The sequence below is a fragment of the Oncorhynchus gorbuscha genome, linkage group LG01 (genome assembly GCF_021184085.1).
Source record: "Oncorhynchus gorbuscha isolate QuinsamMale2020 ecotype Even-year linkage group LG01, OgorEven_v1.0, whole genome shotgun sequence".
NCBI classification, from domain to species: Eukaryota; Metazoa; Chordata; class Actinopteri; order Salmoniformes; family Salmonidae; genus Oncorhynchus; species Oncorhynchus gorbuscha.
Window position 1 is genome coordinate 29,458,088 of NC_060173.1, and position 12,766 is coordinate 29,470,853.

At 43.1% G+C, this 12,766-nt stretch overlaps 1 protein-coding gene across 1 annotated transcript in view; it reads left to right on the top strand.

Annotated features, from left to right (window-relative positions):
• Window positions 1–3,150: 3,150 nt before the first annotated feature.
• LOC124041505 (serine/threonine-protein kinase WNK1-like) overlaps window positions 3,151–12,766 on the top strand; it is a 68,244-nt gene continuing 58,628 nt past the window's right edge. The window contains exons 1-2 of the mRNA XM_046359219.1: window positions 3,151–3,383; window positions 6,080–7,306. Of these exons, the coding sequence (XP_046215175.1) occupies window positions 6,542–7,306 (765 nt within the window). The 5' untranslated portion in view covers window positions 3,151–3,383; window positions 6,080–6,541. The remainder of the gene's footprint in view (window positions 3,384–6,079; window positions 7,307–12,766) is intronic.

Below are 12,766 nucleotides of genomic sequence, written 5' to 3' on the forward strand. Positions count from 1 at the left end.
GAAGTCCTTCAGGAAAACATGTAACTCCACAACCTCAAAAGGAATTCCACAAGAACAAAGGTAATCCTCCAAGACAAAAAGGTAAATCCACAAGGTGGTAGGTATAGCATAAAAAGCCTCAAAAGATACTCAAAAATAAATAAACAAGAACAAAAAAACAGAATTCCACAAGAGAGTCCACCGGGATCAACAAGAGTACACAGAATACTAGGGCTGGGTGCTAACATACAAACACAGAGCAAATAACTGAGGAAAACTAAGGGTTTAAATACAATCAGGGGAAACGAGGCACAGGTGCAAATAATAATGGGGATCAAGGGAAAACAAAAGGTCAAAAAGCACAATGGGGGCATCTAGTGACCAAAATCCGGAACAACCCTGGCCAAATCCTGACATCTAGTAGTCAAAACACTTTGCAGTTGTGAGGCCTTGATTTACTAGGCCGACTGCTCCCATATATGTATTATTTTGTAAATAAACAGTGCCTTCACTAAGTATTCACACCCCTCAATTATTTTCCACGCTGTTGTGTTACAGCCTGAATTTAAAATGTATTAAATTGAGATTTTTGGTCACTCGCCTACAAACAATACCCCATAATGTAAAAGTGGAATTATGTTTTCCCCCAAACAAATGCAGATGAATTAAAAGCGAAAAGCTTGATTCTCTTTAGTCAATAAGTATTCAACCATTTTGTTATGGCAAGTCTAAAAAAGTTTAGGAGTACAAATGTGCTTTACAAGTCACGCAAGTTGCATGGACTCCCTCTGTGTGCAATAATAGTGTTTAACATAACATTTTTATGACTACCTCATCTCTGTACACCACACATACAATTACAGTGCATTCGGAAAGTATTCAGATCCCTTGACTTTTTCCACATTTCATTAAATTTACAGCCTTATTCTAAAATGGATTAAATTAATTTGTTCCCTCAATCTACACACAGTACCCCACAATGACAAAGCAAAAACAGGTTTTTAGACATTTTTGCAAATGTATTAAAATTTTTAAAAACACCTTATTTACTTAAGTATTCAGACCCTTTGCTATGAGACTCAACATTTAGATCAGGTGCATCCTGTTTCCATTGACAATACTTGAGATGTTTATACAACTTCATTGGAGTCCACCTGTGGTAAATTTAATTGATTGGACATGATTTGGAAAGGCATACACCTGCCTATATAAGGTACCACAGTTGACAGTGCATGTCAGAACAAAAACCAAGCTATGAGGTTGAAGGAATTTTACGTTGAGCTCCGAGACAGGATTGTGTCGAGGCACAGATCTGGGGAAGGGTACAAAAACATTTCTGCAGCATTGAAGGTCCCCAAGAACACAGTGGCCTCCATCATTATTAAATGTAAGAATGGAAGTTTGGAACCACCAAGACTCTTCCTAGAGCTGGCCGCCTGGCCAAACTGAGCAATCGGGAGAGAAGGGCCTTGTTCAGGGAGATGACAAAGGACCCGATGGTCGCTCTGATAGGGCTCCAGAGATCCTATGTAGATATGGGAGAACAATCTCTGCAGCACTACACCGATCAGGCCTTTATGTTAGAGTGGCCAGACAGAAGCCACTTCTCAGTAAAAGGCACATGACAGCCCCGTAGGAGTTTGCCAAAGAGCACCTAAAGACTCTCAGACCAGGAGAAACAGGATTCTCTGGTCTGATGAAACCAAGATTGAACTCTTTGGCCTGAATGTCAAGCTTAACGTCTTGAGGAAACCTTGCGCCATCCCTACAGTGAACAATGGTGGTGGAAGCATCATGCTGTGGGGATGTTTTTCAGCGTCAGGGCCTGGGAAACTAGTCAGGATTGAGAGAAAGATGAACGGAGGAAAGTACAGGGAGATCCTTGATGAAAACCTGCTCCAGAGTTCTCAGGACCTCAGACTGGGGCGAAGGTTCACCTTCCAACAGGGCAACAACCCTAAGCACACAGCCAAGACAACACAGGAGTGGCTTCGTGACAAGTCTCTGAATGTCCTTGAGTGGGCCAGCCAGAGCCTGGACTTCAACCCGATCGAACATCTTGGGAGAGACCTGAAAATAGCTGTGCAGCGATGCTCCCCATCCATCCTGACAGAGCTTGAGAGGATCGGCAGAGAAGAATGGGAGAAACTCCCCAAATACAAGTGTGCCAAGCTGTAAAGAGGCTGTAAATTAGCAAGCATTTAGAAAAACCTGTTTTTATTGTGGGATTGATGAGTGAAAAAAACAATCCGGCTGGGCATGTGGGTTCGCTTGGTGCAAGTTCTTCGGGAGGGTGTCTCAGGTCTGGGTGGGGTGTCTTGCTCCAGTGTGAGGTGCTGGGGCTGCGGATTAAATCCTTCAGGGTCCTGGCAAAAGTTGGGATTTCTGCCTTGTAGAGGTGGACCTGGTCGTTAAGGCTGTTCAAGTCCAGGGTGTAGTGGTGGGCCAGGTAGACATTAGGTTTTGAGGCACAGTCTTGGGAAATGCTTGCATTCACCAGTATGGTGGCAGGGTGAACATATTTTTGTGGTAGCAGGATGGAGATGACCACTTGTGTTTTTATTTTTAAATGTAACCTTAATTTAACTGTGTTAGGGGAAGAGGAATACGCTTTTTCAATCTCACTCACACATTCAATCTATATTCTTTGTCAAATCAACAGAGGGCAGTGTTTACCTCTGGCCTGGCTTTCTAACCTGTATTATGATAACAGTGAGGCCTCAAGCCCCCTATCCCTTGAACTGAAGTCGATTTAACGATCCCTGTGTTCAATTGGAAAAACATGCATGGTATGTTTTGTCATTACTCTTATTCTACATGATCTCGAACGAGTCATGATGCTATAGTTAATGGGAAATGATGCTTTCAAAAACTCGGACTACATTTCAATTTTGAGTGCTCTTGTTTACATTTTCATAATCGGTTTACAGGTTATTGTCTCTCCGAAGCTGCAGCACTTTTGCACAGCGCCATACAAGATAGGATCCATCATAGAATACGATTCTATTTCTAAGGACAACACCAAAGATGTTCTATTTGTGACAACACTGAGGTGAGTGTTCTTGTGAGGTCGCCATATTCAGTTACGCTTGCGGTGGGGTTTATTGACGACCCACAACGTAGCAGTAGCTATCTTGCCGCTAGTAGCCGAATGAATTTGGGGGGAGTGCCTGGTTTGAAGCTAGCAAACTGCCGTCGTTTAGTGGGAAGGAGGCGGTTCTAGTCCCCCGCTCGCACGAGAGAAAGACCCGCCTCATCTGTAAAATGAAAGCTGCCAGTCTGGGAACGTTCCGACAGTCATTATTATACCTCAGTAATTCCAACCGGCTCCTTTGCTTTGGTAAACGTGTTAGAGTTCTCACAGTTTGAAGACTACTTATGGATGGAAACTTGACCACACGACGGTAAATGACACTACAAATCAACGTATTTATATGAGTTGCAGCCTACTATGGCGGGGAGTGAATCGCAGTTATGGCAACGCGGAACTTTCATTCGATGTTCTATGCGGAGATAACGATAACAAAGAACCCTCGCTCCAGCTAGCCAAAGCTAACGTTTATCAGACAGATTTAAAACGGTCAAGGGGAAAATGTAATGTTCGTCTTTGTATTGATTTGTGTTATTGTTTCGATTTCTTGATTATGTATTTTGACAAACGACGTTATTCAATTGCTCTTTTACTATTTACGCTGGGGTAGTTAGCTAGTTGCTAACTAGCCGCCATCAAGCAGGAGAGTGTAGCTATCACTAACGTTAGCTAGATAGCTACCAAGCTGCTGGCTTGCCGCCATCATCAGGCATAAGAGTGTAGCTATCACTAACGTTAGCTGGATCGCTAGCTAAATGCGCAATCCAACATGGAACGATGATGCCTGTGAGCAAGTTAACGCTAACGTTTGTCCAGACAAAAATATATATTCTTCAGTTTTAAATATATTAACTACGTTAGTTATTTACGTTAGTGTGAAATGTTGTTTACTGTTTTCAATGTCAACTAGTTTACATTGATTGATGACAACTAGCCATTGCTGGTATATACCGTTAGCTAGTTAACGTCAGCTTCATGTTCTATAATATTGTTTCTCGTAGCTAAGGCCGTTATGCTAAGCTAAAAGCCTTGTTATCCACAGTCAGTCGCCAGTCAAGTGTCGGCTATGGCTGTGCTCAAAAGTAACACGTGATTTTCTCTGCAAAAACTCCGAAATTAATCCCAGCAGAGACGATGAATATAACCGGTCTCATCTCTAGCCCAGTTAGCTACCATTCGTTTTCCTTTCGACCGCTCTGCAAGCGTTATATTGTCAAAATACGTTAGTTATTCCCCACGCGTGGAGTTTATTTGTGTAACGTTAACTATTCTAATTTACTGCTGTCACGCACAGTAGATACTAACGAAAAATTTCTGAATAAAAATTTGTCTGCGCCAAATCCAAATTCATTAATATTAGGTGACGTTTTACAGTAATCTTAACTACTTAATCTGTTTACATGAAATATTATTGCATTCCGTGTAGCATGTGTGAATCAACCGGTTGATAGGGCATTAATACTGTTGTATGTGATAAAATCAATGATCTTTCGGGATACTGTACTGCTGCGGCAATTAGTCACTAATTATTCAGATTATTAGTGATTTTATTGGAAGTACTGAAGAGGTGGAAGCACGTGCACACTTGGTAAAAAAATATACATATTCTTTCCTGACAATACTGACATTTTTTTTAATCTGCTTATGTTTTTAGACCATTTTGTTTTCACCAGGCGTGAAAACAGTAAATGACTATAGTTGCTCATCGAAACTCCATACTTGGTCACATATGAACGTATTTTGACTCCACACTTGCGCAGCTGTCTAATAAGAAAAATAATGGTAGCTAACTGGGCTAGAGAGGAGACTCATCATAGTAATCATATCAGAATACACCTAGCTAGCAGATTGTAATGGGCTAATGTGTTTCTCCGTTAGCAGTTACAGGGTAGGTACTGTTTGGCAGAACACGGCAAATTTTCAATCAACCTTAACTTGGCGTTGGGAAGACAGCCAAAGTCTAGTTGCAGAGGGTTTGTTCAAGCAATAAAGCACGAGGCTCTGTGGTATATGGCCAATATACCAAGGCTAAGGGATGTTCTTAGGCACAACGCAACGCGTCCTGGTTACAGTCCTGAGCCGTGGTATGTTGGCCATATACCACAAACCCCGATGTGCATTATTGCTATTATAAACTGGTTACCAACGTAATTAGAGCAGTAAAAATACATGTTTTGTCATACCTGTTGTACCACGGCTGTCAGGGCTCGAGCCACCCAGTTTATAATTGAATTTAGAAGATGCTCTGTTATTAAATCAAATAAATGAAGTTCTGTCTTTTCTATTTGAAATCTTCTTTCATTTATCGAGACAGGTGAGTGTCACTTTGGGATGGACACCTACTTGTTCCAATCAGTGAGAGATTTAAAATAGACAAGAAGGCAGCATACACCTTGTTGGATTACTTAATGGTGCGAAAAATAGAAACAGTTTAATAACAGAGCATTTTCTAAATTCAAAAGAACCCCCTGCAACTAGACATAGACGGTTTTCTAAACGTCCGTCTTCCAAATCGGGAATTGAGGAAGTATCGACAAGTTATGGTCGGTTGTAGGCACTTTGCCGTAGCACACAGAATTTATCAGCCAGCTGGAATAAATGGGCAATATTTTTAATAGCTTGACTGCACCACAAGCTAGTGAAGCTATTGTCGTATTGTGTGTATGTTCTCTGTGTTATGATATTTCGTTTTTTAGTAGTACACTTGTTTTGCTGTGTATTGTAAAGCATGAGATAACTGTCTGCACTTGACCACCATGACAGGGACACATCTTGTTTATATATAAATACTGAAAATTCACTCTGTAGTTTGTACTGCTTCTTAAAAACGATTTTAGACACTCTTCTCTAACCTCTCTTTGCAGTCAGTGATGGAATTTTATCTTTTTAAGTCAGGAATTCCAGATTTGTTGACCACCTCCCCACTCACAGTTAAACCAGTTTGCCCCTTTCCCCCTAAATTTCATTACTATACTGATCCCGTCTGTCCCTGTTTCTTTCCCCCTGCAGTGACACTGGATCTCTGCTGGGAGTGTGTGGCCTGTCCGTTGCCTGCACAGTGAGGCTTGGTGCCTGGAGCTGAGTCTAGCTCTTTCCCCCTCCCTTCTGGTGGCTCCTTATGCTGGATTGCAGCTGTACCCTGTGTCTTGCAGGATGGATGGTGTGGATCTAAAGGGTCTCGTGTGTTGGCAGCGCTCCCTGTTCTGTGACAGTGTTCTCTTCTTTTCTATTTACAAAAGAACACCCCCCATCCTCCACCCAGACTCTGAGCCCTGTATACCTACTAACTGTATTTAAGCAGCAGTCACACAGGTAGGAATAGGAGAGGGAGGTTTGCAAAACAAGCTCCTGTTTTAATTGGTCAGTCTGACCACATAGATTTCAATTTCTTTCCAAAGCCTTTATGGAGGAAGTTTGAGTTCTCTTTTCTCTGTTGAATCATATCCGCTCACTATTGTTGGGGGTGGTGGGATGTCGGAAAAGCCCAACAACAAGATGGTTAAGTTCCTGACTCCCCTTCCCAAGAGTGGTAACGGAAACAACGGGTCTGGCTCGGACTCGCTTGTTGGTGAACGGATGGCAGCAGAGGTGAGGCGGCGCCACCACACCATGGAGCGCGACCGTTGCGCTGCAGAACATCGAACCTTCTTCCGTCGCAGCGTCATCAGCGACTCCAATGCCACAGCCCTTGACCTCCCCTTACCGAGTAAAATCCCTGTCCTTGCACCTCTGGTACCCCGCGTGCGAGATGTCGCGCCCCGGCACTCTGGTGCACTGCCCACCCCAAGACCTGCACTCCGTGTGACTGTGAGGGAGGAGTTGGCTGAGTGTGAAGGTGGATTGAGGGTGGATGTGGTGTCTGTAGAGCAGAAGGCTGCTGTACTACAGGATATCTGTGATGGGGAAGCAGTGGTTGCTCAGCAAGCAAACAGTCTAGCTGCCCAACCTCTGAGCCAAACAACAGAACCTGAGAGTGAGGTGAAGGAGAGTGACGAAGGAGAGGGGAGGGAAGCAGATAAGGAAGAGAAGGAGAAAGCCCGGGTAGAGGCTGAACTGAGAGAGGCGGAAAAGAAGGTGCAAGATGACATTGAGGAAGCCGAGACGAAAGCGGTGGGAACGTCGCCGGATGGGCGTTTCCTCAAGTTTGACATTGAGATTGGACGTGGTTCCTTCAAGACGGTCTACAAGGGCCTGGACACAGAGACCACAGTGGAGGTGGCATGGTGCGAGCTGCAGGTAAGAATGGGCTACATCTCAATACTATCTATGTAGCTTAAACTTGCATCCTCATTTCCCTCCATGAAAACTGATATGAAAGCGCACCACTGATAAGCCCAGTGATTACAAAATTGGCTCTTTACAGGTTACTGGTTGATCCCTAATCAGACCCATACAAAACCTGTTGAGTCACTCATAACCTACAAAATCTGTGAGAAGAATATACTAAATCAAATCAAATCAAATTTATTTATATAGCCCTTCGTACATCAGCTGATATCTCAAAGTGCTGTACAGAAACTCTGCCTAAAACTAGTCTCATTTCAACCTGGTCTCAGAGCATTTTCTATTCTGTACGTAAATCATTCGTATGATAATGTATGTTGAGTTTCGTATGGTATGTATTAATTTGTCGATGTTCGTCATCCATTTCATGTGATATGTTACAAATTGCAATTTGTGCAATATGTTCAGAATTTGAAAAAAGTACAGTATGTTATGAATTCCAATTTGTGACTGTTGGTTAGGTGGCTATCGCTGATGTTAGCTAGCTGGCTAATTTTAGCTTGGAGTTAAGTTATGGGTAGAGTTAACTAAAGTGGTCAGGGGAAGGGTTGGCTAACATGCTAAGTAGTTGCAAGGTAGCTTAACAGTAGTAACTAGTTGCTCAGCGGTATAAGGCACTGCATCTTAGTGCAAGAGGCATCACAACAGTCCCTGGTTCAAATCCAGGCTGTATCACATCTGTCCGTGATTGGGACAATCACAATTGGCCCAGTGTCGGCCTACCCCGGCCAAAAACGGACGTCATTGTAAAATAAGACTTTGTTCTTAACTGACTTGCCTAGTTAAATAAAGATTAAATTAAGTTTGAAGGTTGTCCTTGATGAGATTTGAATACGTGACCTTTGGGTTGCTAAACGTTCGCGTTATATGCCCACCCATCCATGCCGACCAACCACCCTACTTATGTTTTTGCCTTAAGTAACCATCTGCCTTATGTAGCCATACCAAACATTTGACTTTCCTGATTTTCATTTACTATGTCATGTCTAGTCTATGAGACCAGGCTGCTCATATTGCCAAGTCAGGCTAGAGCCAAGTCTGCCTTTTCTTCTGCAGTGACTACGGGCCTTTATGCTGTCTCTGTGTCACATTCGCGGCATTTGGACATACGAACTGTCACCGGTTAAACACCTAAGGGTCTGTCAATCAGTCATAGTTATCCCTTCAGTTGTGGTGTTGCAAATCCATTTGAAGCCATTGGTTCAAAGTAGGGATGCACAATATATTGATGAACATATTGGATTTGGCCGATATTAGCTAAAATGCCAACATCAGTATGATATTAGCTAAAAATGCCAACATCTGTATCGGCCCGATGTCTAGTTTAACGCCGATGTGCAAAACCGATGTCAAAGCTGACGTGCATACATACCTATATAACATAGCTACGTTACGTATTGAAGCCATGTCAAATTTGGCGTGACGTAATGATAGCCATGTCAAATTTGGCGTGACGTAATGATAGCCATGTCAAATTTGGCACTATGCGCGCAACACAGCATTCCTAACCAAGCCCACAAGGTCTCCTGTGTGGATAGAGCAGTCATTTGAAAGATTCCACCTTTTTTTGCTGGACATCTCAGGCGAAATCCATTAACGGCAAGATAATGGAATTCATTGCCCTTGACAATCAACCGTTCTCTCTCGTGGATGATGCTGGCTTTTGCGACTGGTTGAGCACCTGTACACACTACAAAGTGTGCAATTTTTCAGATGTTACACAGTAATTGTGTCAAGTGTCACTGCTATTAGCTTCACGACATACTATGGAACGACCTTTGCGTGTCAAAGATATACGTTAAATAATACTATTTGACAATGACACGTTAAATAAGCTTTTAATTTGATACGACAAATAACAGTTCTATTATAGAATGTGTTCTGAATTTGCACGTGCAAGCCAACTGCCACCACTACTATCAGTAGCACTGTCAAAGCTGTACAAAAAAGTCTGCAAACATCAGCCATTTGTTCGACCGCAACGTCTGGGGGAGCTATTGTTTTAGCTTGGTACCAAGCTAGCATCAATAAAACCAGCCTGAAAACAATGACCAGTAGAAACTGCAGTCATTTTCATTCTTAGCAATGATTTAGCTATAAATTAGCTATAAAATCGAATCAAATTTCACATACACATGGTTAGCAGATGTTAATGCGAGTGTAGCGAAATGCTTGTGCTTCTAGTTCCGACAATGCAGTAATAACCAACAAATAATCTAACTAACAATTCCAAAACTACTGTCTTATACACAGTGTAAGGGGATAAATAATATGTACATAAAGATATATGAATGAGTGATGGTACAGAGCAGCATAGGCAAGATACAGTAGATGTTATCGGGTACAGTATATACATATGAGATGAGTATGTAAACAAAGTGGCATAGTTAAAGTGGCTAGTGATACATGTATTACATAAGGATGCAGTCAATGATATAGAGTACAGTATATACGTATGCATATGAGATGGATAATGTAGGGTATGTAACATATTAGGTAGCATTGTTTAAAGTGGCTAGTGATATATTTGACATTTCCCATCAATTCCCATTATTAAAGTGGCTGGAGTTGAGTCAGTGTCAGTGTGTTGGCAGCAGCCACTCCATGTTAGTGGTGGCTGTTTAACAGTCTGATGGCCTTGAGATGGAAGCTGTTTTTCAGTCTCTCGGTCCCAGCTTTGATGCACCTGTACTGACCTCACCTTCAAAATCAAATCAAATCAAATTTATTTATATAGCCCTTCGTACATCAGCTGATATCTCAAAGTGCTGTACAGAAACCCAGCCTAAAACCCCAAACAGCAAACAATGCAGGTGTAAAAGCACGGTGGCTAGGAAAAACTCCCTAGAAAGGCCAAAACCTAGGAAGAAACCTAGAGAGGAACCGGGCTATGTGGGGTGGCCAGTCCTCTTCTGGCTGTGCCGGGTAGAGATTATAACAGAACATGACCAAGATGTTCAAATGTTCATAAATGACCAGCATGGTCAAATAATAATAAGGCAGAACAGTTGAAACTGGAGCAGCAGCACAGTCAGGTGGACTGGGGACAGCAAGGAGCCATCATGTCAGGTAGTCCTGGGGCACGGTCCTAGGGCTCAGGTCCTCCGAGAGAGAGAAAGAAAGAGAGAATTAGAGAGAGCATATGTGGGGTGGCCAGTCCTCTTCTGGCTGTGCCGGGTGGAGATTATAACAGAACGTGGCCAAGATGTTCAAATGTTCATAAATGACCAGCATGGATGATAGTGGGGTGAACAGGCAGTGGCTCGGGTGGTTGTTGTCCTTGATGATCTTTATGGCCTTCCAGTAACATCGGGTGGTGTAGGTGTCCTGGAGGGCAGGTAGTTTGCCCCCGGTGATGTGTTGTGCAGACCTCACTACCCTCTGGAGAGCCTTACGGTTGTGGGCGGAGCAGTTGCCGTACCAGGCGGTGATACAGCCCGCCAGAATGCTCTCGATTGTGCATCTGTAGAAGTTTGAGTGCTTTTGGTGACAAGTCAAATTTCTTCAGCCCCCTGAGGTTGAAGAGGCGCTGCTGCGCCTTCTTCACGATGCTGTCTGTGTGGGTGGACCAATTCAGTTTGTCTGTGATGTGTACGCCGAGGAACTTAAAACTTGCTACCCTCTCCACTACTGTTCCATCGATGTGGATAGGGGGGTGTTCCGTCTGCTGTTTCCTGAAGTCCACAATCATCTCCTTAGTTTTGTTGACGTTGAGTGTGAGGTTATTTTCCTGACACCACACTCCGAGGGCCCTCACCTCCTCCCTGTAGGCCGTCTCGTCGTTGTTGGTAATCAAGCCTACCACTGTTGTGTCGTCCGCAAACTTGATGATTGAGTTGGAGGCGTGCGTGGCCACGCAGTCGTGGGTGAACAGGGAGTACAGGAGAGGGCTCAGAACGCACCCTTGTGGGGCCCCAGTGTTGAGGATCAGCGGGGTGGAGATGTTGTTGCCTACCCTCACCACCTGGGGGCGGCCCGTCAGGAAGTCCAGTACCCAGTTGCACAGGGCGGGGTCGAGACCCAGGGTCTCGAGCTTGATGACGAGCTTGGAGGGTACTATGGTGTTGAATGCCGAGCTGTAGCTAGATAGCCACTTGTTGTTTGCCTATTGAAATTGAACTTCAATTAACCTCTTAGTCCGCCCCATCCCGGATCCGGGATCGTGACTACAGCCTCAAGCTCATTACCATAACGCAAAATTAGCGATTTCTGAAAATTGCAAATTAAATGAAATAAATATGCCTATCCTCAAGCTTATCCTTTTCTTAACAATCCTGTCGTCTCAGATGTTCAAAATATGCTTTAGAACCAGAGAAAATCAATAATTTGTGTAAGAGTGGTGATAGCTAGCTTAGCATTTAGCGTTAGCATTTAGCACACAACATTCACAAAAACCAGCAAAGGGATCAAATAAAATAATTTACCTTTGAAGAACTTCAGATGTTTCAATGAGGAGACTCTCAGTTACATAGCAGATGTCCAGTTTTTCCTGAAAGATGCTTGTGTAGGACACAACGTTCCGTTTTGTTACTATGCATTTGGCTACCGAAACTAACCGAAAATTCAGTCACCTAAACGTCAAACTTTTTTCCGAATTAACTCCATAATATCGACTGAAACATGGAAAACGTTGTTTGAATCAATCCTCAAGGTGTTTTGTCATATATCTCTTCATTGAAATCCCTTCCCTGGAAGCGTGCATTCTTCTCTGATTCGGATGGAAAAATACTGGTACCTGACTTTTGCGCACCAATTTCCACGCAGACACCGTGAGGGACACTTGGTAATTGTAGGCTCTTATGGTCAATCTTCCAATGATATGCCTACAAATACGTCACAATGCTGCAGACACCTGGGGGAAACGATAGGAAGTGTCCGTTCATTCCTGTCGCATTCACAGCCATATAAGGAGATCATGGAAAACGTGCCTCCAGAAATCCTGTTGATTTCCTGATCACTCAATCTACAGGCAAAACCAAGATGTTTTTGTTCTATGGCACTCGCAGTGAAAATCTTTACAGTTCTGGAAACGTCAGTGTCTTCTTTCCAAAACTATCAATTCCAAGCATAGTCGAGCATCTTTTCGTGACAAAATATTGCGCTTAAAACGGGCATGTCTTTTTATCCAAAAATGAAATACTGCCCCTAGAGTCTTAACAGGTTAATGAAAATAAATTTCAAGCCAGCTACATAACCCTGTTGCCCAAAGCTAACGTTATAAGTAGCCTTTGTACAGCTGCAGCGAAGGATAAGCTGCTCAGATATCTGATGTTTAAAGTTAGTGATGGCGATATAAGTCTCCAACTTCAACGGGGGTTTTTTTTCTCCGTTTTATTTCCCCTCAATTCATACCAGTCATTGGCAGCAGTATTGACATTCATATTGCACTGTACAGCTTTACTTAAGGGTTGG